Raw genomic sequence first — 27,856 nt, 5'->3', positions numbered from 1 at the left:
ACATTGGAGAGAAGAACATAGATTCTGAAAACAGGACATTTCAACATGAGCCTAAATCATGCCTTCATGTTAACGACATGTGCCGTACATGAAGAATGCAGCAGGCAACTTATTCCTACAAACCAGTGCTCATGAATGCGTGTGCTCATGAAAGCCTGCTTTACTAATATGCTGTTGGGTCTGGAGATAACTGCGATCCTGTACTGCAGTGTATTACAGAAGCAAACGCATGATTAAGTCCTCTAGTGGGAACAAAAATAAATAGAAAATTATTCACAGAAGAAAAACAAAGAACTGTTAGGCCCTTTTCACACGAGCGAGTTTTCCACGCGGGTGCAATGCGCGACGTGAACGCATAGCACCCGTACTGAATCCTTACCCATTCATTTCAATGGGTCTGTGTACATGAGCGTTGTTTTTCATGCATCAGTTCTGCGTTGCGTGAAAAACGCAGCATGTTCTATATGCTGTGTTTTTCACGAGCCCATGCCCCATAAAAGTGAATGGGGCTTCAGTGAAAAACGCATTGCATCCGCAAGCAAGTGCAGATGCAATATGTTTTTCACTGATAATTGAAAAGAGATGTTGTTTATAAACCTTCAGTCTCACGCGTGTGAAAAACGCATCAAAACGCATTGCACCCGAGTGCAATCGCAGACAAAACAGACTGAACTTGCTTGCAAAATGGTGCAAATTTCACTGAACGCACCCGGACCGATTCAGTCACGCTCGTGTGAAAGAGGCCTTAAACTCTACAAACATATTCTGAAGCTAGACCTCATACCACATAATACACCATATGACCTACCCATGTGGCCTGTAAGGACAGAACCACCAAGTATTTATTAAAAGGCGTTATCCCACTGCATCTACCACTTGGGTGCAGATGAAAACATCCAGGGGTGGGGGCAGGCCTCGACAGGAATAAGCCTCCCTAGCATCGCAGGCGACACTAGGGAGTCTTGTTCCCATCTCAAACGTGGGTGTCGGGGACCCAGGTAAGTACAACCTCTGTGAGGGGCCGGGGGGTATGGGGAAGCATTTTTGTGGTTGGATAACCCCTTTAACCTCCAAAACATAAAAGTGGACAACCCGTTTAAGGGTACTTTCACACTAGCGTTTTTCTTTTCCGGCATAGAGTTCCGTCCTAGGGGAGGACTGATCAGGTATATCCCCATGCATTCTGAATGGAGAGCAATCCGTTCAGGATGCATCAGTTCAGTCATTTTGACTGATCAGGCAAAAGATAAAACCGCAGCATGCTACAGTTTCATCTCCGGCGAAAAAAAACTGAAGACTTGCCTGAATGCCGGATCCGCCCTTCCGAAAAGGTGAAAAAAAGAAATGCTGGATCCGTTTTGCCGGATGACACCGGAAAGACGGATCCAGCATTTTAATGCATTTTGACTGATTGGGATCCTGTTCAGTCTTACTAATGCCATCAGTTGGCATACTTTTTGCCGGAACAGCCTACCAGATCACTGCCGCAAGTGTGAAAATTTGATTTTTTGTACTCCCCGTAAAATCCTTTTCTCGTAGTAGGCATTGGGGGACACAGCACCATGGGTATATGCCCAGCTGCCACTAGGAGGTCAACCTGGAAGGGGGAGCCCTCCCCTTCGTGACATAGGCCTCCTTGACGGGCGATCGAACCCAGCGAGAAATGGTGGCCTTGAAGGCAGGCAAACCTTTACGAGGGCCCGCCGGGACCACAAAAAGAGAGTCCGAACGACGGAAGGGTTCCGTGAGGCGAAGATACAGGCGAAGAGCCCGGACCACATCCAGGCAATGGAGGGATTTCTCCCGAGAGCGAGAAGGATTGGGGCAGAAGGAAGGACAATCTCCTCATTAATATGAAACAAGGAAACCACCTCGGGAGAAAGCAGGGAACATGACGCAATACCACCTTGTCCTGATGAAACACCAGGAAAGGCGAACGGCAAGAAAGCGCCGCAAGTTCGGAAACCCGGCGGATGGAGGTGACAGCCACGAGGAAGGCCACCTTAAAAAAGACAAACGACAGAGAGATCTCTGCCAAGGGCTCGAAGGGCGATGACTGAAGGGCGTCCAGGATGAGATTCAGGTCCCACGGCTCCACCGGAAAGCAAAAGGGAGGGGCTCGGCGAGCAACACCCTGGAGAAAAGTCCTAACCTGGGCCCGCGAGGCCACAGGACGCTGGAAGAGGACCGAGAGGGCCGAAATCTGCCCCCTGAGAGAAGCCAGGCGAAGACCCTTATCAAATCCGGCCTGAAGGAAAGCCAGAATGTTAGGGACAGAGAAACAGAGGGCGAAAACGACCAGATTCGCACCAGGCAAAATACGCTCTCCAGGTCAGATAGTACATGCGGGCCGCCTGGGGCTTGCGAGCGTGAAGCATCGTCCGGATGACCGAGTCAGAGAGACCACGGGACTTCAGGACCGCGGTTTCAACACCCACGCCGTCAAATGAAGCGGAGGTAAATTCGGGTGGAACAGAGGGCCCTGGGAAAGGAGATTGTGGCGCGGAGGAAGTCGCCACGGGACTTTGGCGAGCAGAAACACCAGATCCGCGTACCACGCCCTGCGGGGCCAATCCAGAGCCACCAGGATCGCCGGAACTCGGGCTGCCTTGAGACGCTTGAGCACTCGGGGAAGGAGAGGAATGGGGGGAGAAAAAAAAAAAAAAAAAGATACAGAAGGTCGAACTGAGACCAAGGCAGAACTAGGGCGTCGACCGCGAGAGCCTGAGGGTCCGTGAACTGCGCAACATAGCACGGGAGCCTGCGGTTGAGGCGAAGAGATCCACGTCCGGAGTTCCCCAACGGTGACAAAGTTGGAGGAACACTTCTGGGTGGAGAGACCGTTCGCCAGGGTCGATCAGCTGACAATTGAGAAAGTCTGCCGCCCAATTGTCGACCCCGGGAATGTGCACGGCGGAGAGGACCGGAACGTGCTTCTCCGCCCACCGCAGGATACGGGATGCTTCCTGTAGGGCCATCACACTCCTGGTGCCCCCTTGGTGGTTCAGATAGGCCACGGCAGTGAAATTGTCCGTCTGAATCCGGATCGGGAGAGTGCGGAGACAGGGAGTCCAGTGAGACAGTGGCAGGAAAATTGCCCTGAGTTCGAGGACGTTGATCTGCAGGGAAGACTCCTGAACAGACCAAAGACCCTGGACAGTGAGGGACCCGAAGACCGCCACCCAACCCGAGAGGCTGGCATCTGTGGTGATCACCCGCCAACGGGGAAGGAAAGACCGGCCCAGGGACAACGTCCGAGGATTCAGCCACCAGGAGAGATCCTGGCAAAGCTTGGGAGGGAGGCGGGTCCGGCGATCGAGGCCTGCCGGGGACTTGTCACACCTGGATAGGATGAACAACTGAAGGTCCCGGGAGTGGAATTGGGAATGGCCTCGAAGGAGGCCACCATCCTGCCCAGGACGCGCATACACATCCCTGATGGTCAAGGGAGACGGGTCGCAGAGACGAGTCAGCCCCGCCTGAAGAGAGGCAATCTTCTCTGGGGGAAGGAACACCCGCCCGAGGAGAGTATCGAAGATCATGCCCAGAAAGGGCATCCTCCGGCATGGGACGAGAGAGGACTTTGAGTGGTTGATGAGCCACCCAAATTGGGCAAAAGCCGAGAGGGTGATGCGTAGGCTGGACAGGTTGTCCTCCAAGGACGGAGGCCGGATCAGAAGGTCGTCCAGGTAAGGCACCAATGCAACCCCCCTGGCACGGAGAAGTGCCACAAAAGGCGCTAGCACCTTTGTGAAAACCCTCGGGGCAGAGGCCAGGCCGAAGGGCAGGGCGACGAACTGAAAATGAAGAGAACCCACCGCGAACCGAAGGAACCTTTGATGGGAGAGGGCAATGGGGACATGGAGCTAAGCGTCCTGAATGTCTATGGACGACAGGAACTCGTCTGCCTCCAAGGAGGCGATCACCGACCGGTGGGACTCCATGCGAAAATGACGGACACGGACGAAGTGATTGAGCGCCTTCAGGTCCAGGATTGGGCGGAGCGAACCGTCTTTCTTGGGAACCGTAAACAGGTTTGAGTAGAACCCCTGAAAGCGTTCTGATTTCGGAACCGGAACGATGACCCCGAGAGAGCAAAAGGGAACGAATGGCCCGAAAAAAAACTCGTCTGCCCTGGTGGGGGGTGACGTCAGGAAGAACAGTCCCGACGGAAGACCGGAAAATTCAATCTTGTATCCGGAGGAGACTACCTCCAGAACCCAAGCGTCCTCCACACTTGCTTGCCAGATATCATGAAAGGCGAGCAAGCCCCCCCCCCCCCCACCTTGACCGAGTCATGCGGAAGGTGGCTTAGTGGACTAGGGGCGAGCAGGTTTGGGCTTGGCCTTAAAGGAAGGCCTAGTGGACTTCTTGTCTTGTAGGGCGGAAGGGGCCCGAAAGGAACAAAAAGTCTGCGCCGAGAGGACGACCCAGGAAAGTGACGGCGGCGAGGCTGGTTCTGGGGGAGAAGGGAACTCTTACCGCCAGTGGCCTCAGAGATGAGCTCCTCCAAACGCTTCCCACCGAGGAAGGGAAATTAGAGCCTTCTTGGAGGCGGAATCCGCTGCCCAAGAACGAAGCCAGATGGTGCGGCGTATGGCCACAGAGTTAGCGGCCGCTTGGCTGGAGCGGTGAGCCGATTCCATAGAGGCATCACAAAGAAACTTGGACGCCTGGTAGATCTGAGAGGCAAGCACTGCCAGTTCCCCTTGGACCGAGTCTGGATGTAAGGCTCGGATGAGCTGTTTGGCCCAGATCGCGCAGGCCTTGGCCACCCAAGAAGCGGCGAAAGCAGGACGGATGGCGGCACCCGCTGCTACAAAAACGGACTTGGCCAAGGAGTTGACCTGTTTGTCAGCGGGATCCAACAAGGAAGCCGCATCAGCCAGGGGAAGGGTAGTGGCCTTCGCCAGGCGTACTACCTGAGGAGGAACCATCCAGAGGTTGACAGATTCCTCAGAAAAGGGATAAGAGTATTACACTCACCGGTAATCCGGTTTCCTGGAAGTCTCCATGACACCAAGTCCTGAGATTGACTTCCTTCTGATTGGACAGGAAAAACACAGAGAGGTTAAAACCCCCACCCCCTCCTCACATCACCAGTGTATTTTAACGAAGAACCCCAGGATGAAAGGATAATAGCTAATAGCAGAAAAAAAGGGTGGGATATATGTGGTGTCATGGAGACTTCCAGGAAACCGGATTACCGGTGAGTGTAATACTCTTTTCCCCAGTCGTCTCCATGACACCAAGTCCTGAGACAATATCAAAGATACAATTAGGGGGGGACAACTGCCGACAGGACCTTACGTCCAAATCTTAGGTCGTCATTAGCAGCTACATCTAGTCTGTAGTGCTTAGTGAAAGTATGAACTCTTTTCCATGTTGCTGCCCTGCAAATCTGTTGTAAGGAGGCTGAGGCTTTTTCCGCCCAGGAGGCAGCCATGCCTCTCGTAGAATGTGCTTTTAGGGAAGCAGGGACGTCTTTTCCCTGAGCTTTATATGCTTCGGAGATTGCCATCTTAATCCATCTGGAGATGGAACTTTTTGCCGCTTTCTTCCCTTTGTTAGGACCTGAAAATTGGACAAACAGATTTTTGTCTTTTCTCCAAAGGCTGGTAGCTTCCAGGTACTTTAAGACCGCTCTCCGGACATCTAATGTGTGGTAAGTGATTTCTTGATCGTTTTTCGGATCGTCACAGAACGAGGGGAGAACAATGTCCTGAGACCTATGGAAGGTCGAGACTACCTTGGGGAGGAAAGTCGGATCTAATTTGAAAATTAATTTGTCCTCAAATATTGCAAGGAATGGTTCTTGGATGGACAAGGCCTGCAGCTCACAGACCCTTCTGGCTGAGGTTATTGCCACCAGAAAAATCGTTTTAATGGTAAGCCATCTGATGTGGATAGAGTCCAGAGGTTCGAATGGATCGGAGGTTAGACCCCCTAGTACCGTATTAAGGTTCCATGGTGGCACCATGTTTCTAATTGTAGGTCTGATCCTATCTGCCGCCTTAAGGAATCTGGATATCCAGGGATGTTCCGTTAGCTTGGTATTATATAGTGCTCCTAAAGCCGATACCTGGACCCTAAGGGTATTGGGGGATAGACCTAAATCTAGCCCTTCTTGAAGAAAATCCAGGATTAGTGAGATGTTGGCTCTAAACTGGTTGAAGGAGGTCCCAGACCAATCAGCAAATTTCTTCCATATTTTTTGGTACTTGTCGTTGGTACTCTGTTTCCTGCTAAGGAGTAAGGTGTTCACTACTTTTTTTGATAGACCAAAGTTTAATAAGTTGGATTCTTCAGAATCCAGGCTGTTAACTTTAGTATTTTCAGGTCTGGGTGAGAAATGGGCCCCTGACTTAGAAGGTCCGGCCTCTGAGGTAGAAGGAGAGGAGCTTCCACGCTGAGGGCTTTCAAGAGGGAGAACCAACTTCTCTTGGGCCAGAAGGGGGTTATCAGGATTAGTGTACACTTTTCTTTTAGGAACTTCTGTAACACTCTGGGGATAAGCGGAAATGGGGGGAAGGCGTAGACTAAGTTTGTTGTCCAACTCTGGTTGAGGGCGTCTACTGCCCGAGGATGATCCCTGGGGTTGAGGGAGAAGAACTGGTTTAGCTGATGATTTCTCCTGGATGCAAACAGGTCTATCGTCGGCCTGCCCCATTTCTTTGTGATTAAATGGAAGGCTTCTGGAGCCAACATCCATTCCCCTGGGTCTAGTCTGTGCCGGCTTAGGTAATCGGCCTGAATGTTTAAAACTCCCTTCAAATGAACCGCTGAAAGAGATTGAATGTTGCCTTCTGCCCAGGAAAAGATTTTGTTTGCCAGGTTCTGTAGCGGGCGATGCCTTGTGCCCCCCTGGTGTTGGATAAAGGCCACGGCTGTAGCGTTGTCCGAGTAGACTAGGACGTGACGACCCTTTGCCAGCTGACTTGTGTGTTTCAGTGCTTCCCACACTGCCCTCAGCTCCTTGAAATTTGAGGATTGCTGGCTCACGTAATTCCCCCATGTTCCCTGGTAGGAGTTCCCCTGGACGACCGCTCCCCACCCGTGGAGGCTGGCATCTGTTGTGATGACTAGAGGGAGATCTTGTGCCCAGAAAATCCCGTTTTCTAGGTTCGAATTGCTGAGCCACCAAGTTAGTGATTTTTTGGTCTCTGCATCTAAGAATATTTTCCTCTCTAGGGTTAATTGCGATCTGTTCCATTTGTCTAAGATGAATTTCTGGAGTGGTCTTAGATGGAACTGTGCCCAGGCAACTGCTGGAATGCAAGCGGACAGACTCCCTAGTACCTTCATGGCCTGTCTTATTGAACAGAATTTCTCCTTCTTGAACTTCCTCAAAGCTGTCTGAAGTTTTACTATCTTTTGAGGTGGTAGAAAGGATCTTTGGGAGACTGTGTCTAGAGTAATGCCCAGAAAAACTTTCCGTTTGGATGGGATTAAATCCGATTTTTTCCAATTGATGAGCCAACCTAGGCTCTGTAGATGATCCAGGACTAACCCGAGATGGATTCCCATGGTCTCTATGTTGTCCGCCACTACCAGTAGGTCGTCCAGATAGGGGATCACACAAATTGCCTTTTCTCTCAAGGTTGTCAAGGCTTCCGCCATTATTTTGGTAAAAACCCTTGGGGCAGAAGAGATCCTGAAGGGGAGACACCTGAACTGGAAATGCTGAATGTTTCCCTCCAATTCTATTGCGAACCTTAGGAATTCCCTTGATGACCTGTGAATTGGGACGTGATAATAGGCGTCGCTTAAATCTATTGTGGCCATCACTGCATCCTTTTTTAAGAGTTTCACTGCTGACTTCAGGGTCTCCATTTTGAATTTTTGATATCTTACATATTTGTTTAGATGTTTCAGATTTATAATTACCCTGGATTTCCCGTTTGGTTTCTTTATAATGAAGAGGCGGGAATAGAATCCCAGTCCTGTCTGATTTTTCGGGACGGGCTCTATGGCGTCCAATGTTAATAGGTTTTTTATGTCGTTTTTTTAAGGTCGCAGTTTGAGATGGGGGAAGGGTAGTGATCACATATTTCTGTGGAGGGGAAGAGAGAAGATCTATCAGATAACCCTCTTGTATAATACTTAAGATCCACCGGCTGTTTGTTACATGCTCCCAAGATCTTAGAAAGGAGCTGAGTCTTCCCCCCACTGGTATGGCGTCATTGTTTGTTGTTGGATGAGGAGGCTTCGGCCCGATTTGGGTTGAAGAGGAAGCTTCTCCCCCTGCCTCCCTTCGCATAGCTCCACCTCCCAGTCTTCCCTTTATCTTTTTTATTTTCGGGTTGAAAAAAATCGGTCACGAAAGGGCTGCCTTTTTTGTTTATATCTTTCCTCTGGAAACCCTCTTTTTTTATTTGTCGCGTTGTCTAGGATTTTATCTAGATCTTCTCCGAAAACGTACTGACCGTGGAAGGGGAGTGCGATTAATTTATTTTTAGATGTGATATCTCCTGACCACGCTTTAAGCCATAGTGCCCTTCTCGCTGTATTTGAGAGAACAGCTGTACGGGCGGACAGTTTAACTGATTCAGCAGCCGCGTCTGCTAGAAAGGAGGTTGCCATCTTTAATAGAGGCAAGCTCTCTAGAATTTGATCCCGTGGTGTCTTATTGACCAGATGTATCTCTAGCTGGTCTAGCCAAAGGTTCAGTGTTCTGGCCACACATGTGGAGGCAACGCCCGGTTTGAGAAGGGCCGCCGTAGTCTCCCAGGTCTTTCGCAAGAGACTCTCCGCTTTCCTGTCTAGAGGATCTTTCAATTGTGCTGAGTCTTCAAACGGTAGGGCCGTATGTTTTGCTACCTTGGCCACTGGCGCGTCTACTTTGGGAATGGTCTCCCAATCCGTACAGTCCTCTTGGCTAAAGGGGTAGCGCCTCTTAATTCCTCTTGGGATAAAGGATCCTTTATCCGGTTTTTCCCATTCAGACCTAATTAATTTTTGGACACTATCAGGGACTGGAAAAACGGCCTTCTTCCTTTCACCTAGACCCCCAAAAATTTCTTGCTGGGTAGACCTAGGGGTTTTAGGCATCTCCATCTGAATGGTGGCCCTGATGGCCCTGATAAGTTCATCAATATCTTCAGGATTGAACAGGAAGCGCTTATATTCGCCCTCTTCATCTGAAGATGCCGGGTGTTTTTTGGACAGATTCGGAGTCTGAGACCGCCAGCCCCTCAGAGTCGGAATCCAGGATAAGTGATTTAACACTACGGGCGTCCTGAGTGGGGGGAACTTTGGGAGGAGTAGGTTCTCTGGTAGTTAAGGCTAGCTGAACCTCTTCTTTTACCACTTTTCTAATGTCTTCAATTAGACTAGAAGACTCAGACTTGATGACACTGGCAGTACATTCTTTACACAGGGGCTTGGATCCAGTGTTAGACAATCTTTTGCAGCAAATACCACATTTTCTAGTTTTTTTGGCTGCAGAAGCCGAATCCTTTTCTCCCTGAAATGGTAAGGGAGGAAAGGATGAGCAGACTGAACCCACCATACAAGGCATGTACCTGAGAACAGGTTACTCACTGTCCCAGGGTTTGATGCAGGCTCGGTTCCAGAGCCCGGCGTGAGGGGGGTGCTCATCTTGACTCCCGACCGCTTCAGAGATGCTTCACCAAAATATGTGAGCCGCGCTATGCAGGGCGCCGTTACACAGGTCCTGAGCGTTTTTATAGTGTCTCCATGTGCTTCTCATGCTGCAGGACCTGTGGCGCATGTTGATGACGTCAGCGCGCTTAGCTCCGCCCCCGGCGTCTGACGTCATCCGCCTGCCGGCCGGAAGGGACACATCACAGTGCCGATCCGCCGTGTTCCTCCTTCCCTCTGCATCAAGCCCTCCGGGACCGCCGCAGAGGGAATCTTCGCAGGGGCACTACCTATGTGCCCGAGCCCAGGCCTAACCAAACGGAGGAGGGAGAGCTGCACTGCAGATCCGACCTCGGCCCAGATGAAAAAAATAACTCCAGGTGAGCCCAAACGAGCTCCGTGCACCTCTCCTGCTTCCTATCCTGATGGGACAGGAAAAACACTGGTGATGTGAGGAGGGGGTGGGGGTTTTAACCTCTCTGTGTTTTTCCTGTCCAATCAGAAGGAAGTCAATCTCAGGACTTGGTGTCATGGAGACGACTGGGGAAAAGGGACATCCGAGGCCTTGGTAAGGTGAAGGCGCTGATCAGGGTGACGCCACTCCTTAGCCAGAAGTGCGTCAAGATCAGCGTGATTAGGGAAAACCACAGCGGAACGTCTGGAACGGCGGAAGGACACCGACTCCTGGGAGGAGGAAGAAGGATCGTCCTGCACATGGAGCACGTCCCGGACGGCTTTAATGAGATCCTGTATGGCCGCAGACATCGCCGAGCACCGCTCCGATTCAGAATCAGAAGCAGAGGAGTCCCCAGGAGCGGCGGAAACGGCTGAAGAGGAAACCTTGTCCGTCTCAGACTTATCCGGGGAATGATCCGAGGAAGCTGAGGAAGAGTGGGACCCGGCCGAGACCCTACGATGTCGCTTATGGGACCGAGTGCCAGAGCGAGAACGGACGTCCCCAGCGGGAGAGTCCCTGCTTGAGGCTGCCGCAATCTGAGCAGGCAAACTGTCCAGAGACTGCGCCAGGGATTGGTAGAGGCTGGCAAGGTTCCCTATGGCTTGGGACAAGGTAGCAGCCCATTCCGGAAGAACCGACCCGGAGGGGACCGCAGGGACAGCCTGGGGTCGAGGCACTGTGCGCAGAGAGAGTTAGACTGGCCGCATGGAAACTTCTTATTACACAGAGAACATGCATAATGAGTAGAAATCCCGGCAGGGGGAGTGGGGTCCCGACCAGAGGAAGACATGTGGGCTAGGATGGAGCCTGCAAGGAAAAAAAATAAAAAAATAAATCAGCTGGAGGGCTGCCTACCAGACCCAAAGGTGCTGTGTCCCAGAGGAAGAAGCCGCAGCGCAGGAGAGGAGCAGCAAGATGGCGACCGGGTGCAGGAGAGTGGCAGAAGCCCGCGCTGACAGAGGATTGGTGAGAAAACAAGCGCCTCCCCAGGGCACCCCCCACGGAGGGGAGCGGAAAAAAGGCCAGAGTGGTATAGCCCATCTGGGTGGAGCCAACACTTTTTTGTTTCTAGTGTCAGCCTCCTAGGGGCAGCTGGGCATATACCCAATGCCATGCACGAGAAAATACCCTAAGAACTTGTCCTACACCAGCTACGGTAGGGGGTGACTGACCTAAAAAGTACAGCCCCAACATTGGTACTGTGTACCTACCTTAGAAAACCTACATAGAAAATAGAGCCCACAAAGTACCCAATAAGTAAATGTTTATTATGATATATAGATCATAAAAAAAAAAAATCACATGGTATAAGGAGAGGTGGCAAAAATAACACCATCTAGGACCTAGACAGAACACATGGGGAAATATAATACTGACTGATACTGGCACCATAACGAGACCGCTACATGTAAATCGTAACTCAAATACTTATATACCAGCATCGAAGAAAAAGTGAAGGCGTTTGGAACTCACCCATGGAGTACGTGTGGTCAGGGATGGCGATACCCTGACGTGCGTTTCAGCGTGCCTTCGTCCCGGGGTACATACTTCAGTAAAGTTCTGCACTGCCCAAAAACTTTGGCAGAAAAACGGTTTCTGCATTTGCGAAATCTGCTGTGTGAACTAGCCCTAAGTGACAATTTGGCACCGATTTTGGAGTGTTTCTGCCTCCTATTCATTTCGATGCCAAGCAGCACTTGCTTTTTTTTCCACATGGAAAAAAGAAGCAGAATGTCCTATCTTGGGGCAGAATCGGCGCTGAATCTCCCATTGAAATGAATAGGAAGCTGAAAAAGTCAATTTGTGTTTTTTTTTGTGTTTTCTGTGGATTTTTGGCACAGATCTGCTTCAAAAACCTCAACCAGAGCGGATTTGGTGTGGTTTTTATAAATTTTTTGGTGCCGATTTTCTGTTTAGGTTAACAAACCCATTGAAGATGACGTGGAAAACCACTGTACAGAAGGAGCCGAATGGCACAAACAATTGACATGCTGCGGATTTTAAAAAGTGTACAAGAGATTTGTCTAATCTCAATCCCTTTACTGGTACTGTATTATGCCTCATTCACACGTCAGTGTTTGGTCAGTGATTTCCATCAGTGATTTTGAGCCAAAACCAGGTGCGGATCTTTTCCTTAAAATACATTATGTCTGTGGAGGCTCCAATCCTGATTTTGGCCCACAATCACTGACGTTGTGGTTTTTCTGCACGAGATCCATGCAGAAAAACCGCATGTAAAAAATAAATTAAAAAAAATAAAAAACGGTGGAACCACTATTAGATGAGAACATACCATGTAACACTAAGTTTATATCATCCTTTCCGTTGTCAGTTTTTCTAGCGGACATTGTGTGAATACACAGCAGACATGCAGAGGGTTCAGGACACATATCGTACGGTCTGGAGAACTCACCTGTATGCAATTTCATCAGTAACTTTGTCTTGTGGATCGGCCTCAGTTATTTCATATCGACCCTTGTAGTCCATGTCTACCTTTTCACCTAATCTCTCCTTCATGGGTCGCTTCCTCTTCAAGTGCTCCCTATCTTCGTTCATATAATCTTCGAGTTCTTTGTCCAAGCCCAACTTTTCCTCATTGCCCGCCTTTGCCATGATTTTTTTGGCCAGAACATAATTATACGTTTCGGACTGCCTGCTCATATCGATGAGGCCATCCATATCCATGATCCCCAGATCATTGGCTACTGCCTCTTGAGATTGCTCCTGGAGCACTGCCCCCCAGATGTTATTCTTCGCTGGCTTCTTCTGATTAGGGAACACAAACTGGGTCGGTCTGGAAACATTAGCGGGAGGGTTGGAGGTCTTCTGCCGTTTCCGTTTCCATGGAGAACCATCATCCTCATCAGAGTCACTTGCACTATCATCACTAGAGTCAACGTTCTCGAAATTCCTATAGGGCACGCTGGCTGGAAGCGACGGGTCACTCCTGTAGCCTTTATCATGGTTGACAACATTAAATTTCTGTAAAAACAAAAAATACTTAGTTATCAAACTATAAAAATGGAATTTGGAAGTTATATCCTAGGAAGAATTATGAAATGATATACTAAATGACTATGGGGGGGGAAGGGGAGATTTATCATGAGGGGGATTTTTAAAGTCCATAATTTGTGTCAAACTGATCAATGTTTGATAAAATTGTTGCACCTTTAAAGGGGTTCTCCAAGAGAATGCCCGACTGCTATAAGAAATAAAAAGATTACATACGCACCTCTTTCTCCAGCACAAGCGGTACGGTTTATCTCCAGGGTCTGTTTACGGACAGCAGCAGTGACGGCCGCGACCACTGCAGCCAACCACTGTCCTCGGACGCACACCGCCGAGGACAGTGATTGGCTGCTATAGTCACATGCAGGTCACCGCTGCTGTCCGTAAACCAGCACTGGATCACAGAGAGGCAAGTAGACAATTATTTTTTTGTACACCACTCGGGAGCACGGACAAGATTTACATTATCTTGGACAGCCACATTAAGGGTCCATTCACACGTCTGCAAGTGTTTTGCGGATCCGCAAAACACGGACAGCGGTTATGTGCATGATACAAATGCCTATTCTTGTCCATGGCTGCAGACAAAAATAAAACATGCTCTCTCTGTTTTGCAGGGCCGCGGAACGGATGCTGTCCGCATCTTTTGCAGCCCCATTGAAATTAATGGGTCTGCACGCGTTCCACAAAATTGCGGAATGGATGCGGACCCATTCATGCGGATGTGTGAATGGACCCTTAGGGCTCTTTCACAGGAGCAGATGCCATGTGGATAATCCGCTGCATGAAAGCCGTGCTCCGGACAGCAGAGACACGCAGCGATAACATGATTGATAATGCTCCGTGCCTCTCTGTGATCTTTTTACTACAAAATCACAGTGAGATAAAGATGTCAGCATGATTTTGTAGTAAAAAGATCACAGAGAGGCACGGAGCATCATCAATCATGTTATCGCTGCGTGTCTCTGCTGTCCGGAGCACGGCTTGGCAATCTTTCATGCAGCGGATTATCCACACGGCATCCGCTCATGTGAAAGAGCCCTTAGTCTAAGGCCTCAAGCACACGTCCGTTTTTTGGGTCCGCATGCAAGCCGCGGTTTTTGCAGCTCGGGTCCGGGCCCATTCACTTCAATGGGGCCGCAAAAGATGCGGACAGCACTCTGTGTGCTGTCCGCATCCTTTGCTCTGTTCTGTGGCCCCGCAAAAAAAAATAAAAAATATATATAGCAGGCCCTAGTCTTGTCTGTTTTGCGGACAAGAATAGGCATTTCTACAATGGACCGCCCATTGCGGAAGGCACGCAGGTGGCTTCTGTTTTTTGGGCGGATCCGCGGTTCGCACGTGAAAAATCCATCAAAACGCATTGCACCCGAACTGAACTTCCTTGCAAAATGGTGCGAGTTTCACTGATTGCATCGTTCATGTGACAGAGGCCTAAAGGGTTTTCTGAGTTGGGCAAAAAATGCCCAAGGGAGGAACAGTGATGGAGAAAAGCAGCATTAGGCTACTTTCACACTCGCGTTTGGTGCGGATCCGTCATGGATCTGCAGAAACGCATCCGTTCAGAACGGATCTGTTTGTATTATCTTTAACATAGCCAAAACGGATCCGTCTTGAACACCACTCAATGTCAATGGGGGGCGGATCCATTTTGCCATATTGTGTCAGTGAAAACGGATCCGTCCCCATTGACTTACATTGGGTGCCCGGACGGATGCGTTTGCCTCTGCATCGTCAGACGGACACCAAAACGCTCCAAGCAGCGTTTTGGTGTCCACCTCCAGAGCAGAATGGAAGTGGAAAGGAGGCAAAGTGATGCATTATGAGCGGATCATTTTCCATTCAGAACGCATTAGGGCAAAACTGATCCATTTTGGACCGCTTGTGAGAGCCCTGAACGGATCTCACAAATGGAAACCAAAACGCCAGTGTGAAAGTAGCCTTACTTAGGCCGTGTTCACATCTACGTTTCAGAGATCCAGCTGTTGGTGGACAAAAAAACATTGCATTGGTCTTTGTCAGGACGAATGCCAGCATTTATGCCGGAAATCAACCTCATTGCAGTCAATGGGGATGCAGCAGGCAGCTCTTTGCTGGAAAATATAATAAAATACTATTAAATATAAATGAATAATGTATAAATACGATGAATATAATATGAAGTAATCACACAATTTAATAACAATAAAATATAAAATGTATCACTGCAATAGTGGACACTGCACAATAATATAAAACACTACAAATGACAATCAATTATGATGAATTGATACCAAAAAAAAGAGTCCTTCATGAGAATCCTTGGATGAAGGTAAAATAGAAATAGTGGGTGTAATGTCCTTCTTCTCAAAAACTGCTTGTATGCAGTGTGTGATTTTAGTCCACGGTTTGAAAAAAAGGGTATCTAAATGGCTTTTTAAATTTGGTCCAAAATATGCTAGATGAAATGCTATATATTCTCCAATAGCAGTATTATAGCCTAGACCTAGGTGATTTTCAAAGGTACCGCATACCCAATTGAAGACAATTTCGTCTTATATCTGAGAACGCCAAAGTAGCGAGGTGTGTGGCGTACTAATTGCTGATAGATAAAGTGCTGTATGCTCTCAGGTAACGATAGTCTTACCTTGACCCAGATAATGTTCAAATCATATACCGGATTATAGACGATTTCGTCCTATATCAAAGGACGCCGAGGTAGCGAGGTCTGTGACGGGTGACCGGACTGTTCGTGTCTCAAGCTGTCGGCGTCTCACGTGACCTATGACGTACCTTTGCTCCGGGATTGTGTCAGATTATCGCGAGAGGTGAACTCTGCGATTTCTGTATAGCAAAGTCTTTCTTGGAGCGCTCCAAATTTTGCAGAAAAGTTCACAGACTTGATATCATCTGTGAAAAGGCCTTAGACAGAGTGGGGAGCTATCAGCTGGTTACGCCAAACGCGTTTCGGGGACCTCTTCCCCTTCTTCAGTGGCAGCTGATCTCCCAATTTTAGATTGGCTTTTTATAGGTCCATCAGAGAAAACCAAAAAGTGGTCTGGATTCAAGATTCCGCAAAAAAATCCAGTTCTTAATGAAAAGTTTTGTATGCGGTATTTGTGCGTTATTTAGCTGCTATTGCGTTTTTTCAAAATATCATGTGCAGTGTTTAATCTAATCTATATGGAAAGAAAATTAGAATTGCAGCTACACTTATTGATAAAATACAAACTAAAAACAATGTATTTATACAATAAAACAACATATAAAATATATTGATAAACGGAACATATTATAGATACATTCATTTCACATAAGATATATCATAACGACCAACAACTATTAAAATGTTATATAAAATTACAAAATGTTGCATGATCATAAAAATATTGTATCGTAGAATGTTGTATGATGTTAAAGGGATGCATGTCCGTCTCCAAGGGAGAGACCCAGTGCTGATGAACAGCAAACCTGAGGTTCTCCATCGGAAAATGGACATGCAGCCCATATCTATAAAAATCCAAAAATTTCTAAATCGGCATTTAGGCCCATCGGGATCAAACTCCCAAAATCAAAAATCAAATCGTGACTCGGCCCTGGACATCTTCTCTACATGTTTGCCACCTCGCCAATGTGTGTCAATTTTTTGTAATGCCATGAAAGACATACCTTTGGGGTCTTTATTATGGACCTCTTTGAAGTGTTTTGATAAGGAGTGTTTCAAATGACCATTCCTAATATTGCGTAAATGTTCACTTATTCTTGTTTTTAAACATCGTTTTGTCCTTCCAATGTACTGTTTTCCACAAGGACATTGGATTAAATATATTACACTAGAGGAATTACAGCTTAAAATTTTTTTTATGGTCATAGAGAAATTATTTTGTGATGACTTAATTTCAGTCGTTTTTTTAGGAAATTTTGTTACTTTGCATCCTTGGCATTTACCACATCTATAAAATCCCTTGAGGCTCATCCAATTTCCACTTAACGAAGGTTTTTTAGGATTATGTTTTATTGAAGGTGCAATTTTAAGACCTAAATTTTGTGCCCGTGTATAAGTAATAAGTGCCTTTGTCGGTAATAGTGGACCGATTATTTTATCTTGTGTTAATAAGTGCCAGTATTTGTTAATTATCCGTTCAATATTTTTGTATTGAGTAGAAAACAACATTGCTTACCGGTAATTGTTTTTCTCGATACCCATGACGGCACCCCATGCGACCAGGGACCTCCCATCCGGGACAGGAAACCTGAGAAGATAAAAGGTTCACACCCCCACCAAGCACCAGTGATAGTAATAAACAGTACTCCGGAGGTGAATACACGTAAGAAAAATAGAGAGAGAGAGATCCAATACGGTACATTATATCTCTTCAATACTTGAGAGAGAACTCTCAGAAACCAATAAGGAAGTAGCGGGCTACTCCGCATATAATCTAATAAAGGACAACTAAAGGCTTTTTAGTTTTTTTTTTAAATATACTTCTATTATAGGGAAGGGAAAATTTCGGGGGTGCCGTCATGGGTATCGAGAAAAACAATTACCGGTAAGCAATGTTGTTTTCCCCTCACCCATGACGGCACCCCATGCGAGATAGACTATTAATGAGAAATTAGGGGGGGACAACCGCCTGAAGCACCTTCCTACCAAAGGCGGAATCCGCATGAAGATGGAGCCTGTAATGTTTTAAAAAGGTATGTTGGGAGCTCCAAGTTGCTGCTCTATAAATTTGGGCCAGGGAGGCATCCGCCTTCTCGGCCCAGGACGTAGCTACCGCTCGAGTGGAGTGGGCTCCAAACCCTGAAGGGGGAGAGAGACCCTGCGCTGAATAGGCCTCGGAAATGGCCCTTTTAACCCATCTGGCAATAACCGCCGTGGACACTTTCCGCCCCTTATTTCTACCCCAAAACTGAATAAGGAGGTTTTCATCCAACCTCCAGGCCGAGGTAGACTCTAAATAAGCAAGCAGACATCTTTTGACATCTAGGCAATGATACTCCCTTTCTAAACTATTAGAGGGATTAGGGCAAAAAGATGGAAGGACAACATCCTGACTTCTATGGAAGTCCGAAACCACCTTTGGCTGGAAGGACGGGAGAGGCCTAATGATAACTTTGTCATCCAGGACCTGGGTATAAGGAGGAAAGGCCGAGAAAGCCTGAATCTCTGAGATCCTCCTAGCTGAAGTAATGGCCAGTAAAAAGGACATCTTAAATGAGAGCATATTCAATGGCAAATCTGACAGGGGCTCAAAAGGTTTCTGTGACAGGGCCGTCAAGACCGTGTTTAGGTCCCAAGGAGGGGACAAGGGTCTTATCGAAGGGCGGATCCTGGAGGCTGCCGACAGAAACCTTTTAACCCAAGGATGCAGGGCCAGCTGGGAATCGAAGAAGTAACTCAAGGCTGCCACATGTACTCTTAGGGTGGAAGCCCTAAGCCCCTTATCCAAGCCAGCTTGTAAAAAATCTAGAACCCTAGAGACATCTGGAGGAGAAAAGGGGTCAGGACTGATCCCTAAAAAGGAGGAAAAGACTTCCCAGATCTTATTATATTTTCTGGCCGTGGTGTCCTTCCTACTTCCCAAAATGGTGGAAACTACAGATTGGGACAGACCCCGACCTAACCAAATCTCCCTCTCAGCCTCCATGCTGCCAGATGCAGAATCCCTGGACTGGGATGCAGGATCGGGCCTTGATATAATAGATCCTCCCGAGGGGGGAGAATCCAAGGGGGGGCTATTGCTAGGTCTAGGAGGCAGGAGTACCAGGACCTTTTCGGCCACACTGGGGCCACTAGGGTAATCGTTGCTCTCTCCCTCTGGACTTTTTTCAGGACCTGCGGAATTAGGGAAAATGGAGGGAAGGCATAACCCTCCTCCTGAGTCCAGTCCTGTGCTAAACCGTCTAAAGCTGTTGGATCGTCCAGACGATTTATGGAGAAGAACCTTTCCACTTTCCTGTTCTTTCTGGAGGCAAATAAGTCGATCGTAGGGAGGCCGAACTTCTGTGTTAACTGGCAGAAGACTTCTGAGTTTAGGCACCAGTCCCCCTGCTTTAGCTGGGTGCGACTCAGAAAATCGGCTACTATGTTTTCTTTCCCCTTTATGTGGACTGCCGACAGAGATAGATGTCTCTGCTCCGCCAGCTGAAAGATCTGGTGACAGAGTATTGCCAGAGAAGGTACTCTTGTTCCGCCTTGATGGTTGATGTATGCCACTGTAGTCAAGTTGTCTGAGTATAGAACTATGTTTCTGAAGGATATGTCTGGAGCTATTGCTTTTAAGGCCATCTCTACTGCTTTCAGTTCTTTGAGGTTCGAGGTGGCTTTCCTGGTGTTTAAATCCCACCTCCCTTGCCAACCCTTGTTCTCCGAGTGGGCCCCCCAACCCCACGGGCTGGCGTCCGTTGTTATTACAATGGGATCCCGAAAGACCCATGGTACTCCTGCTGAGAGATTCTCTGTCACAGTCCACCAAAGAAGAGACATTCTCGCCTCTGCGGACAAGTGGAAAAGCCGGTCCAACGACTGCTTGCAGCCGTCCCATTGGCGCAGGATGCATGACTGTAGCTTCCTTGTATGAGCCTGTGCATATAGGACCGCTGGAAAGGTTGCTGTCAGGTGGCCCAGCACTGCCATTGCCCTCCTGAACGAGCAGAGGTAGGATCTGAAAAGATCCAAAACATGCTCTCTGATGGAGAATATTTTGGCGGACGGGAGGAAGGACTTTTCTACTCGGGAGTCTAAAAGGATGCCTAAAAATACACAACTCTGGGATGGAGTTAGGCAAGACTTCTTCCAATTTATTTTCCAGCCCAGGCTCTTTAACAGGGCGCAGGAACCCTCGATGTTTTGAATCAAGCCCTCTTTGGTCTGGGAAATAAACAGGAAGTCGTCCAAGTATGGTAGCAACGGAATCCCTGACAATCTTAGGAAGGAGGCTACTTCCGCAATCACCTTCGTGAAGATTCTGGGGGCTTGAGAAACCCCAAAGGGGAGGGCTCTGTATTGCAGGTGTAGACATTCTCCCTGAACCCAGACTGCTGTCCTTAAATATTTTTGGGAGGACGCATGTATTGGCACGTGGTAGTACGCGTCCTCTAAGTCCAGAGTCGCCATCCAGCAATTCTTTGATAGTAGATCTATGGCCGTCCTTATGGTCTCCATGCGGAATCTTTTGTAGCTGAGGAATTTGTTTAATTTCTTCAGGTTCAGGATTACCCAAAGGATCCATTGGGTTTTTTTACTAAAAAAAGAGGAGAGTAAAAACCCTTGCCCCTCTCTGCCTGCGGAACCGGGACAACCACCCCTTTCCGCAGAAGTAGCAGGACTTCTGACTCTAAGGCCTGTCTCTTGACTAGATCCTTGGGGTAATCTGTTAGCCTGAACGAGTCCCGGGGACGGGTCACAAGCTCCAGCCGGAACCCTTCTCCAATTCCCCCCAGGGTCCAGCCGTTCTTGGTTATGTTTTTCCAGGCTGGGAGAAAGAGTGATAACCTTCCCCCTACCTGGGATTCGGCGTCATTGCTTATCTTTGGGCCTTTGATCTTGGGGTTTAAAAAGGAAACCTCCGGATTTCTTAGGAAATCTATCCTTTTCCCTTTTATCATACTGCCTACCCCTTTGCCTTTTGCCTTGGTATCTACGAAAAAAGGGGGGGCGTTGAGGAGCTGGAAAACCCTTCTTCTTATCTGAGGCTTTTTCAAGTATATCATCAAGGGAAGACCCAAAGAGCCTGTCACCCTCACAGGGGATAGCGCATAACCTAGCCTTAGAACCCTGATCCGCCTTCCAGGACTTCAGCCAAATAGCTCTTCTAGCTGCATTGGATAAGGCGGAAGATCTGGCTGAAAACCTAACTATATCTGTGGAGGCATCGGCTAAAAAATCACCTCTTCTAATTGCATCGTCGCTCTGACCGCTTTAAGGAGGTTTTGGGTATCTTCAGGCGAGAAAAGGGATCCCCCTGTTTCTTCTTCTGCTGATGAAGTATTATCATCAGAGAGTAACTGGCCTGCTTCTCTTTCCTCCGCGTCAGAGCGGTCTATATCCGAACCCCTCATATCCGGAGATCTTCCCGGAGACTGCGGGCGATTCGTAGTTAAGGATTTAAGGGATGCTTTCACTTCAGATCTTATTAAAGATCGCATATTCCTGGAAAGACTCCGTGACTCCTCTGCCACCAATTTATCAATACATGGGGTGCATAACGGCTTAGAATAGGAGGAAGCTAGGGGGGTCTTACATCCTGCACACTCCTTATGCTTCGTCTTTGAGGCCGCTTTTTTGGGGGGCTTTGCCACCTACACAAATCAAGCAGATAACACCCCATTAATAAAGAAGGATACATCTCACCAGCCTTCTTTAGCCCCCACTCCTCAGGACTGGTACCGGACTCGCGGGCCTTGAGGGTTCCAGGGGTTCGGCGCGTCCGTCTGTAGGCTCCGACATCTTGCTGACCGCAAAGAGCCTCTTCAGCACCACACTGTGTGCCACATCAGCCGGCTGGGTTCCCCCCCTCTGCCCCATTTATATTTTAAAGGACGCGCCAGGGCACACATCGGCGTTCAACCCGACTTCCGGGTTAAGCCCCCCCCCCCCCCCCGGCGGGGCGTGCGCATGCGCAGACGCCCCTTCCGACGCCGACAGGAAGACAGGCAACCCGGGAGCAAGGAGAGAAGCCGCCTGAACACGGCCACGGCGGCTTCCTCAGGCCAGCGCCGGAATGTGGGGGAAGAAGCCCAGACTGTAGGCAGCAGCCCCGGAGAGCTTGACGCCACCTGGGGGAGGCCACCCACCGGATAAGAACCTGGGCCTCCCCCCGGCTGTAGGTAAGAACCAACGTGAACCAACATGAGCTTCCCAGAGACTTCCCATCCGGAGGACAGGAAACCTGAACTGGTGCTTGGTGGGGGTGTGAACCTTTTATCTTCTCAGGTTTCCTGTCCCGGATGGGAGGTCCCTGGTCGCATGGGGTGCCGTCATGGGTGAGGGGAAAAGGGTAATACAATCCTAAAATCCGTTCGTTTACCATTTTTTGTATTATTTGTACCCTCCTCCAATTTTTCGGGATCTTTTATAAAAAAGGTTTCTCTCGATATTTTATCTACCTTTTGAGATGCTGTTTCTAAGATGTCTATAGGATATTTTTTCTCTATGAATTTGTCTTTCAATAGTTCAGCTTCTTTTTGGTATTGTAACTCCTCAGTACAATTTCTTTTTAAACGACGAAATTGTCCAAAGGGAACATTTATCAGCCATTGCGGCAAATGGCAGCTTGAATACAATATATAGCCGTTTTTCGCAGTTGTTTTCTGAAAAGTACAGCATATATATTTATCCTCTTTTTTGGTTATATTCAGGTCTAGGAATTCAGTTACTGATTGATTTATATTTGCTGTAAAGTTTAAATTATAAATATTATTATTGAGTTCCAAAATGAAGGAAAGTAAACTGGTTTCATTCCCTTTCCAGATCAGGATGACATCATCAATATATCTACGCCAGAGCACCAGGTTGCCCCCTAAATTAGGATCAATGAATAAACTTTCCCAATATGCCAAAAATAAATTTGCATAACTGGGGGCAAACCTGGTGCCCATGGCGGTCCCCGTGATCTGTAGGTAATAATTATTTTCAAAAAAGAAATAATTATGTTCTAATATGTGTCTAACTCCTTCTGTGATAAAATCTAATTGTTCTTGTTTAAAATTTTCTTTTTCTAGTTGGACTTTCAGGGCATGAATGCCTTGATCATGGTTAATTACTGTGTATAATGATTTTATATCTAGGGTAGCTAGAATCCAGTCATCTTCAACTTTTAATTTCTCCAATATTTCAATAGTTTCTGTGGTGTCTTTCAAGTACGATTTTGTTTTTTTGACTAACGGTTGTAACCACGAGTCTATGTATTTTGACAAGTTCGCGGTTAAAGATCCAATGCCAGATATTATCGGACGACCTGGCGGACAAGTGGCGTTCTTATGAACTTTTGGTAGACAATATAGTACCGGAAGTTTACCTGGTGTTCCCATAATGAAATTAAATTCAGTCTTATTTAAAATTTCTGAATGTAATCCTTTTGTGCTATATTCTAATAATTTTTGTTTAAAAGAGGTAGTAGGATCTCCTTTAAAGAGGACCTTTCACCGATTCTTACCCTATGAACTAACTATACAGACATGTGGAGCGGCGCCCGGGGATCTCACTGCACTTACTATTATCCCCGGGCGCCGCTCCGTTCTCCTGCTATGTCCTCCGGTATCTCCGTTCCCTAAGTTATGGTAGGTGGAGTCTGCTCTAGCGCTGGCCAATCGCACTGCAGAGCTCACAGCCTGGGAGAAAATAACCTCCCAGGCTGTGAGCTCTGCGCTGCGATTGGCCAGCGCTAGAGCAGACTCCGCCTACCATAACTTAGGGACTGGAATCTCCGCCTACTATAACTTAGTGAGCAGAGATACCGGAGGGCATAGCGGGAGAACGGAGCGGCGCCCGGGGATAATAGTAAGTGCAGTGAGATCCCCGGGTGCCACTCCACATGTCTGTATAGTTAGTTCATAGGGTAAGAATCGGTGAAAGGTCCTCTTTAAGTAACTTATAAGTATCGACATCAGATAGATGTCTTAAACATTCTCTATTATAATCTTGGGTATTCAGAATCACTATCGCGCCCCCCTCATACAACATTCTACGATACAATATTTTTATGATCATGCAACATTTTGTAATTTTATATAACATTTTAATAGTTGTTGGTCGTTATGATATATCTTATGTGAAATGAATGTATCTATAATATGTTCCGTTTATCAATATATTTTATATGTTGTTTTATTGTATAAATACATTGTTTTTAGTTTGTATTTTATCAATAAGTGTAGCTGCAATTCTAATTTTCTTTCCATATAGATTAGATTAAACACTGCACATGATATTTTGAAAAAACGCAATAGCAGCTAAATAACGCACAAATACCGCATACAAAACTTTTCATTAAGAACTGGATTTTTTTGCGGAATCTTGAATCCAGACCACTTTTTGGTTTTCTCTGATGGACCTATAAAAAGCCAATCTAAAATTGGGAGATCAGCTGCCACTGAAGAAGGGGAAGAGGTCCCCGAAACGCGTTTGGCGTAACCAGCTGATAGCTCCCCACTCTGTCTAAGGCCTTTTCACAGATGATATCAAGTCTGTGAACTTTTCTGCAAAATTTGGAGCGCTCCAAGAAAGACTTTGCTATACAGAAATCGCCGAGTTCACCTCTCGCGATAATCTGACACAATCCCGGAGCAAAGGTACGTCATAGGTCACGTGAGACGCCGACAGCTTGAGACACGAACAGTCCGGTCACCCGTCACAGACCTCGCTACCTCGGCGTCCTTTGATATAGGACGAAATCGTCTATAATCCGGTATATGATTTGAACATTATCTGGGTCAAGGTAAGACTATCGTTACCTGAGAGCATACAGCACTTTATCTATCAGCAATTAGTACGCCACACACCTCGCTACTTTGGCGTTCTCAGATATAAGACGAAATTGTCTTCAATTGGGTATGCGGTACCTTTGAAAATCACCTAGGTCTAGGCTATAATACTGCTATTGGAGAATATATAGCATTTCATCTAGCATATTTTGGACCAAATTTAAAAAGCCATTTAGATACCCTTTTTTTCAAACCGTGGACTAAAATCACACACTGCATACAAGCAGTTTTTGAGAAGAAGGACATTACACCCACTATTTCTATTTTACCTTCATCCAAGGATTCTCATGAAGGACTCTTTTTTTTGGTATCAATTCATCATAATTGATTGTCATTTGTAGTGTTTTATATTATTGTGCAGTGTCCACTATTGCAGTGATACATTTTATATTTTATTGTTATTAAATTGTGTGATTACTTCATATTATATTCATCGTATTTATACATTATTCATTTATATTTAATAGTATTTTATTATATTTTACTCTTATTACACCATACATACAGAGTGCCAGTCCAGTCCATCTATTTATTTCCAATATTTTTCCTGTATGGGTGATACAGTTTTCTGGACTTGAGCACCTGGCCCTAATCGTATAGCAGTGAGCTATTCCTATTATTTATTTAATCTTTGCTGGAAAAGCCTGCCGAACCTCCTAAGGCTACTTTCACACTTGCGTTGTTCTTTTCCGGCATAGAGTTCCGTCACAGGGGCTCTATACCGGAAAAGAACTGTTCAGGTATGTCCCTATGCATTCTGAATGGAGAGTAATCCGTTCAGTTTGCATCAGGATGTCTTCAGTTCAGTCGTTTTGACTGATCAGGCAAAAGAGAAAACCGTAGCATGCTACGGTTTTATCTCCGGCTAAAAAAACTGAAGACTTGCCTGAATGCCGGATCAGGCATTTTTTCCCATAGGAATGTATTAGTGCCGGATCCGGCATTCAGAATACCGGAATGCCGGATCCGTCCTTCCGGTATGCGCATGCGCAGACTGAAAAAAAGGTGAAAAAATAAATGCCGGATCCGTTTTTGCCGGATGACACCGGAAAGACGGATCCGGCATTTCAATGCATTTTTTCGACTGATCAGGATCCTGATCAGTCTTACTAATGCCATCAGTTAGCATACATTTTGCCTGATCCGGCAGGCAGTTCCGGCGACGGAACTGCTTGCCGGATCTCTCTGCCGCAAGTGTGAAAGTAGCCTAACAGATGTGAACGAGGCCTCACCTTTTTATTAGGGGACGTGGCTGGACACAAAATGACCACTGGAGCCCATGGCCTCGGTGGTATACAGCATGAGACCACTTAGGCCTCTTTCACACTTGCGTTGTCCGGATCCGGCGTGTACTCCACTTGCCGGAATTACACTCCGGATCCGGAAAAACGCAAGTGTACTGAAAGCATTTGAAGACGGAACCGTCTTCCAAATGCGTTCAGTGTTACTATGGCACCCAGGACGCTATTAAAGTCCTGGTTGCCATAGTAGTAGTGGGGAGCGGGGGAGCGGTATACTTACAGTCCGTGCGGCTCCCCGGGCGCTCCAGAGTGACGTCAGAGCGCCCCATGCGCATGGATGACGTGATCCATGTGATCACATGATCCATGCGCTTGGGGCGCCCTGACGTCACTCTGGAGCGCCCGGGGAGCCGCACGGACGGTAAGTACACTGCTCCCCGCTCCCCACTACACTTTACCATGGCTGCCAGGACTTTAGCGTCCCGGCAGCCATGGTAACCACTCTGAAAAAGCTAAATGTCGGATGCGGCAATGCGCCGAAACGACGTTTAGCTTAAGGCCGGATCCGGATCAATGCCTTTCAATGGGCATTAATTCCGGATCCGGCCTTGCGGCAAGTGTTCCGGATTTTTGGCCGGAGCAAAAAGCGCAGCATGCTGCGGTATTTTCTCCGGCCAAAAAACGTTCCGTTCCGGAACTGAAGACATCCTGATGCATCCTGAACGGATTTCTCTCCATTCAGAATGCATTAGGATAAAACTGATCAGGATTCTTCCGGCATAGAGCCCCGACGACGGAACTCTATGCCGGAAGACAACAACGCAGGTGTGAAAGAGCCCTAAGGCTGGTGACTGGCCCACGGCACTGCTCAGACAAGTAAAGGAGCTGAAACGCAGGAGGATAAATGGGTGCACGTCAGCACTGTTACAGGAGCAGAACGGAAATAAGAGAAGTGCCAGATTCAGCACATAAATGCCCAAAAGGATCTCATTATTTATTTTTTTCCTGCAAAAAATTGTTTAAAGTCACGCACGCAGGACGCTTTTCTCTGCTTTTTCTGAAGCCTCCAAGGCAGATGTGAACATGCCCCAAGTACTGGTTCTTTTATTACATCAGTAGAACTATGGCGCGGTTCACCTGATATTTGAGCCCTTCATCAAAGGTACATCATGTGTGGAAGTTTCACTGATGGAAGGCTGTGATATGTCAGAGGCTCTGCACAGTACCAGTCATGTGTATGAAACAGAAGATACAAGTGTAATGTGAAGAAATAAGAGCACAGGGGCCACTACGAGTCTCATCATCCTCTACACTCAAGGACCTAAAGCAGTCCTAGCGCACAGCAACCAATCAGATCACTGGTTTCATGACACCAGTGCGAATACACTGACAGCTGTAATCTGATTGGTTGCTATGGGCCACTTCAGTCCTCGCCCTATAGCAGTGCTACACGCAGGGACAGTGGTGCGCCATAAGCCGCTGGACAGTACTATGCAAGGTTACCTGCACCGGAGCTCTGTCTGCCGGCCGTGACACCTTCATGTCAGTGTCAGAGCCGCTGAGCTCCCCGTCTTCCAGGTCTGCACCCTCCATGGTTCCCCGGCTGCTTTCCAGCGCCATAACACTAGGCTGAGGCGGAATCACGTCAAACAGCAAGGAGGCGGCAACTGATAGCGGGGACCGGACGTTACTTCCGGCAGAGAGAATGGCGGGAAACTGGAGCGCACTGATCCGCCATGTCTGCTCCGGGGAGGGGCCGTTGTATGAAGGTTTATGGCAGGATTTCTGTGGCTGTGGTTCCTTGAGAGAGTTCCCCCTCAAAAATAACTAGTTACAAGGTTTAACTTACCAGCTGTGATAGAATATAATACAAAAGTGCCTGGACATGGCTAATATGCTCCACCCACTGATAAGGCTGCATTCCCACAACTGTATGTGTTTTGCTGTCTGCAAAAAATACGGATAACGTCCATGTGCATTCCGTATTTTCCAGAATAGAACAGCTGCCCTCTAATAGAACAGCACTATCCTTGTTGTAATAGGACAGAAGCAGAATGCACACAGAGTAACTTCTATTTTT

At 47.5% G+C, this 27,856-nt stretch overlaps 1 protein-coding gene across 1 annotated transcript in view; it reads right to left on the bottom strand.

Annotated features, from left to right (window-relative positions):
• PHAX (phosphorylated adaptor for RNA export) overlaps positions 1–27,513 on the bottom strand; it is a 34,941-nt gene extending 7,428 nt beyond the window's left edge. Inside the window, exons 1-2 of the mRNA XM_040415975.1 lie at positions 27,280–27,513; positions 12,474–13,042 (exon numbers count right to left, since the gene is read on the bottom strand). Coding sequence (XP_040271909.1) covers positions 12,474–13,042; positions 27,280–27,396 — 686 coding nt within the window. The 5' untranslated portion in view covers positions 27,397–27,513. The remainder of the gene's footprint in view (positions 1–12,473; positions 13,043–27,279) is intronic.
• Positions 27,514–27,856: the final 343 nt, after the last annotated feature.

Source organism: Bufo bufo, chromosome 2 (assembly GCF_905171765.1).
Source record: "Bufo bufo chromosome 2, aBufBuf1.1, whole genome shotgun sequence".
Lineage (NCBI taxonomy): Eukaryota > Metazoa > Chordata > Amphibia > Anura > Bufonidae > Bufo > Bufo bufo.
The sequence above is the reverse complement of the archived record's forward strand: the minus strand, read 5'-3'. Positions and strand labels throughout refer to the sequence as shown.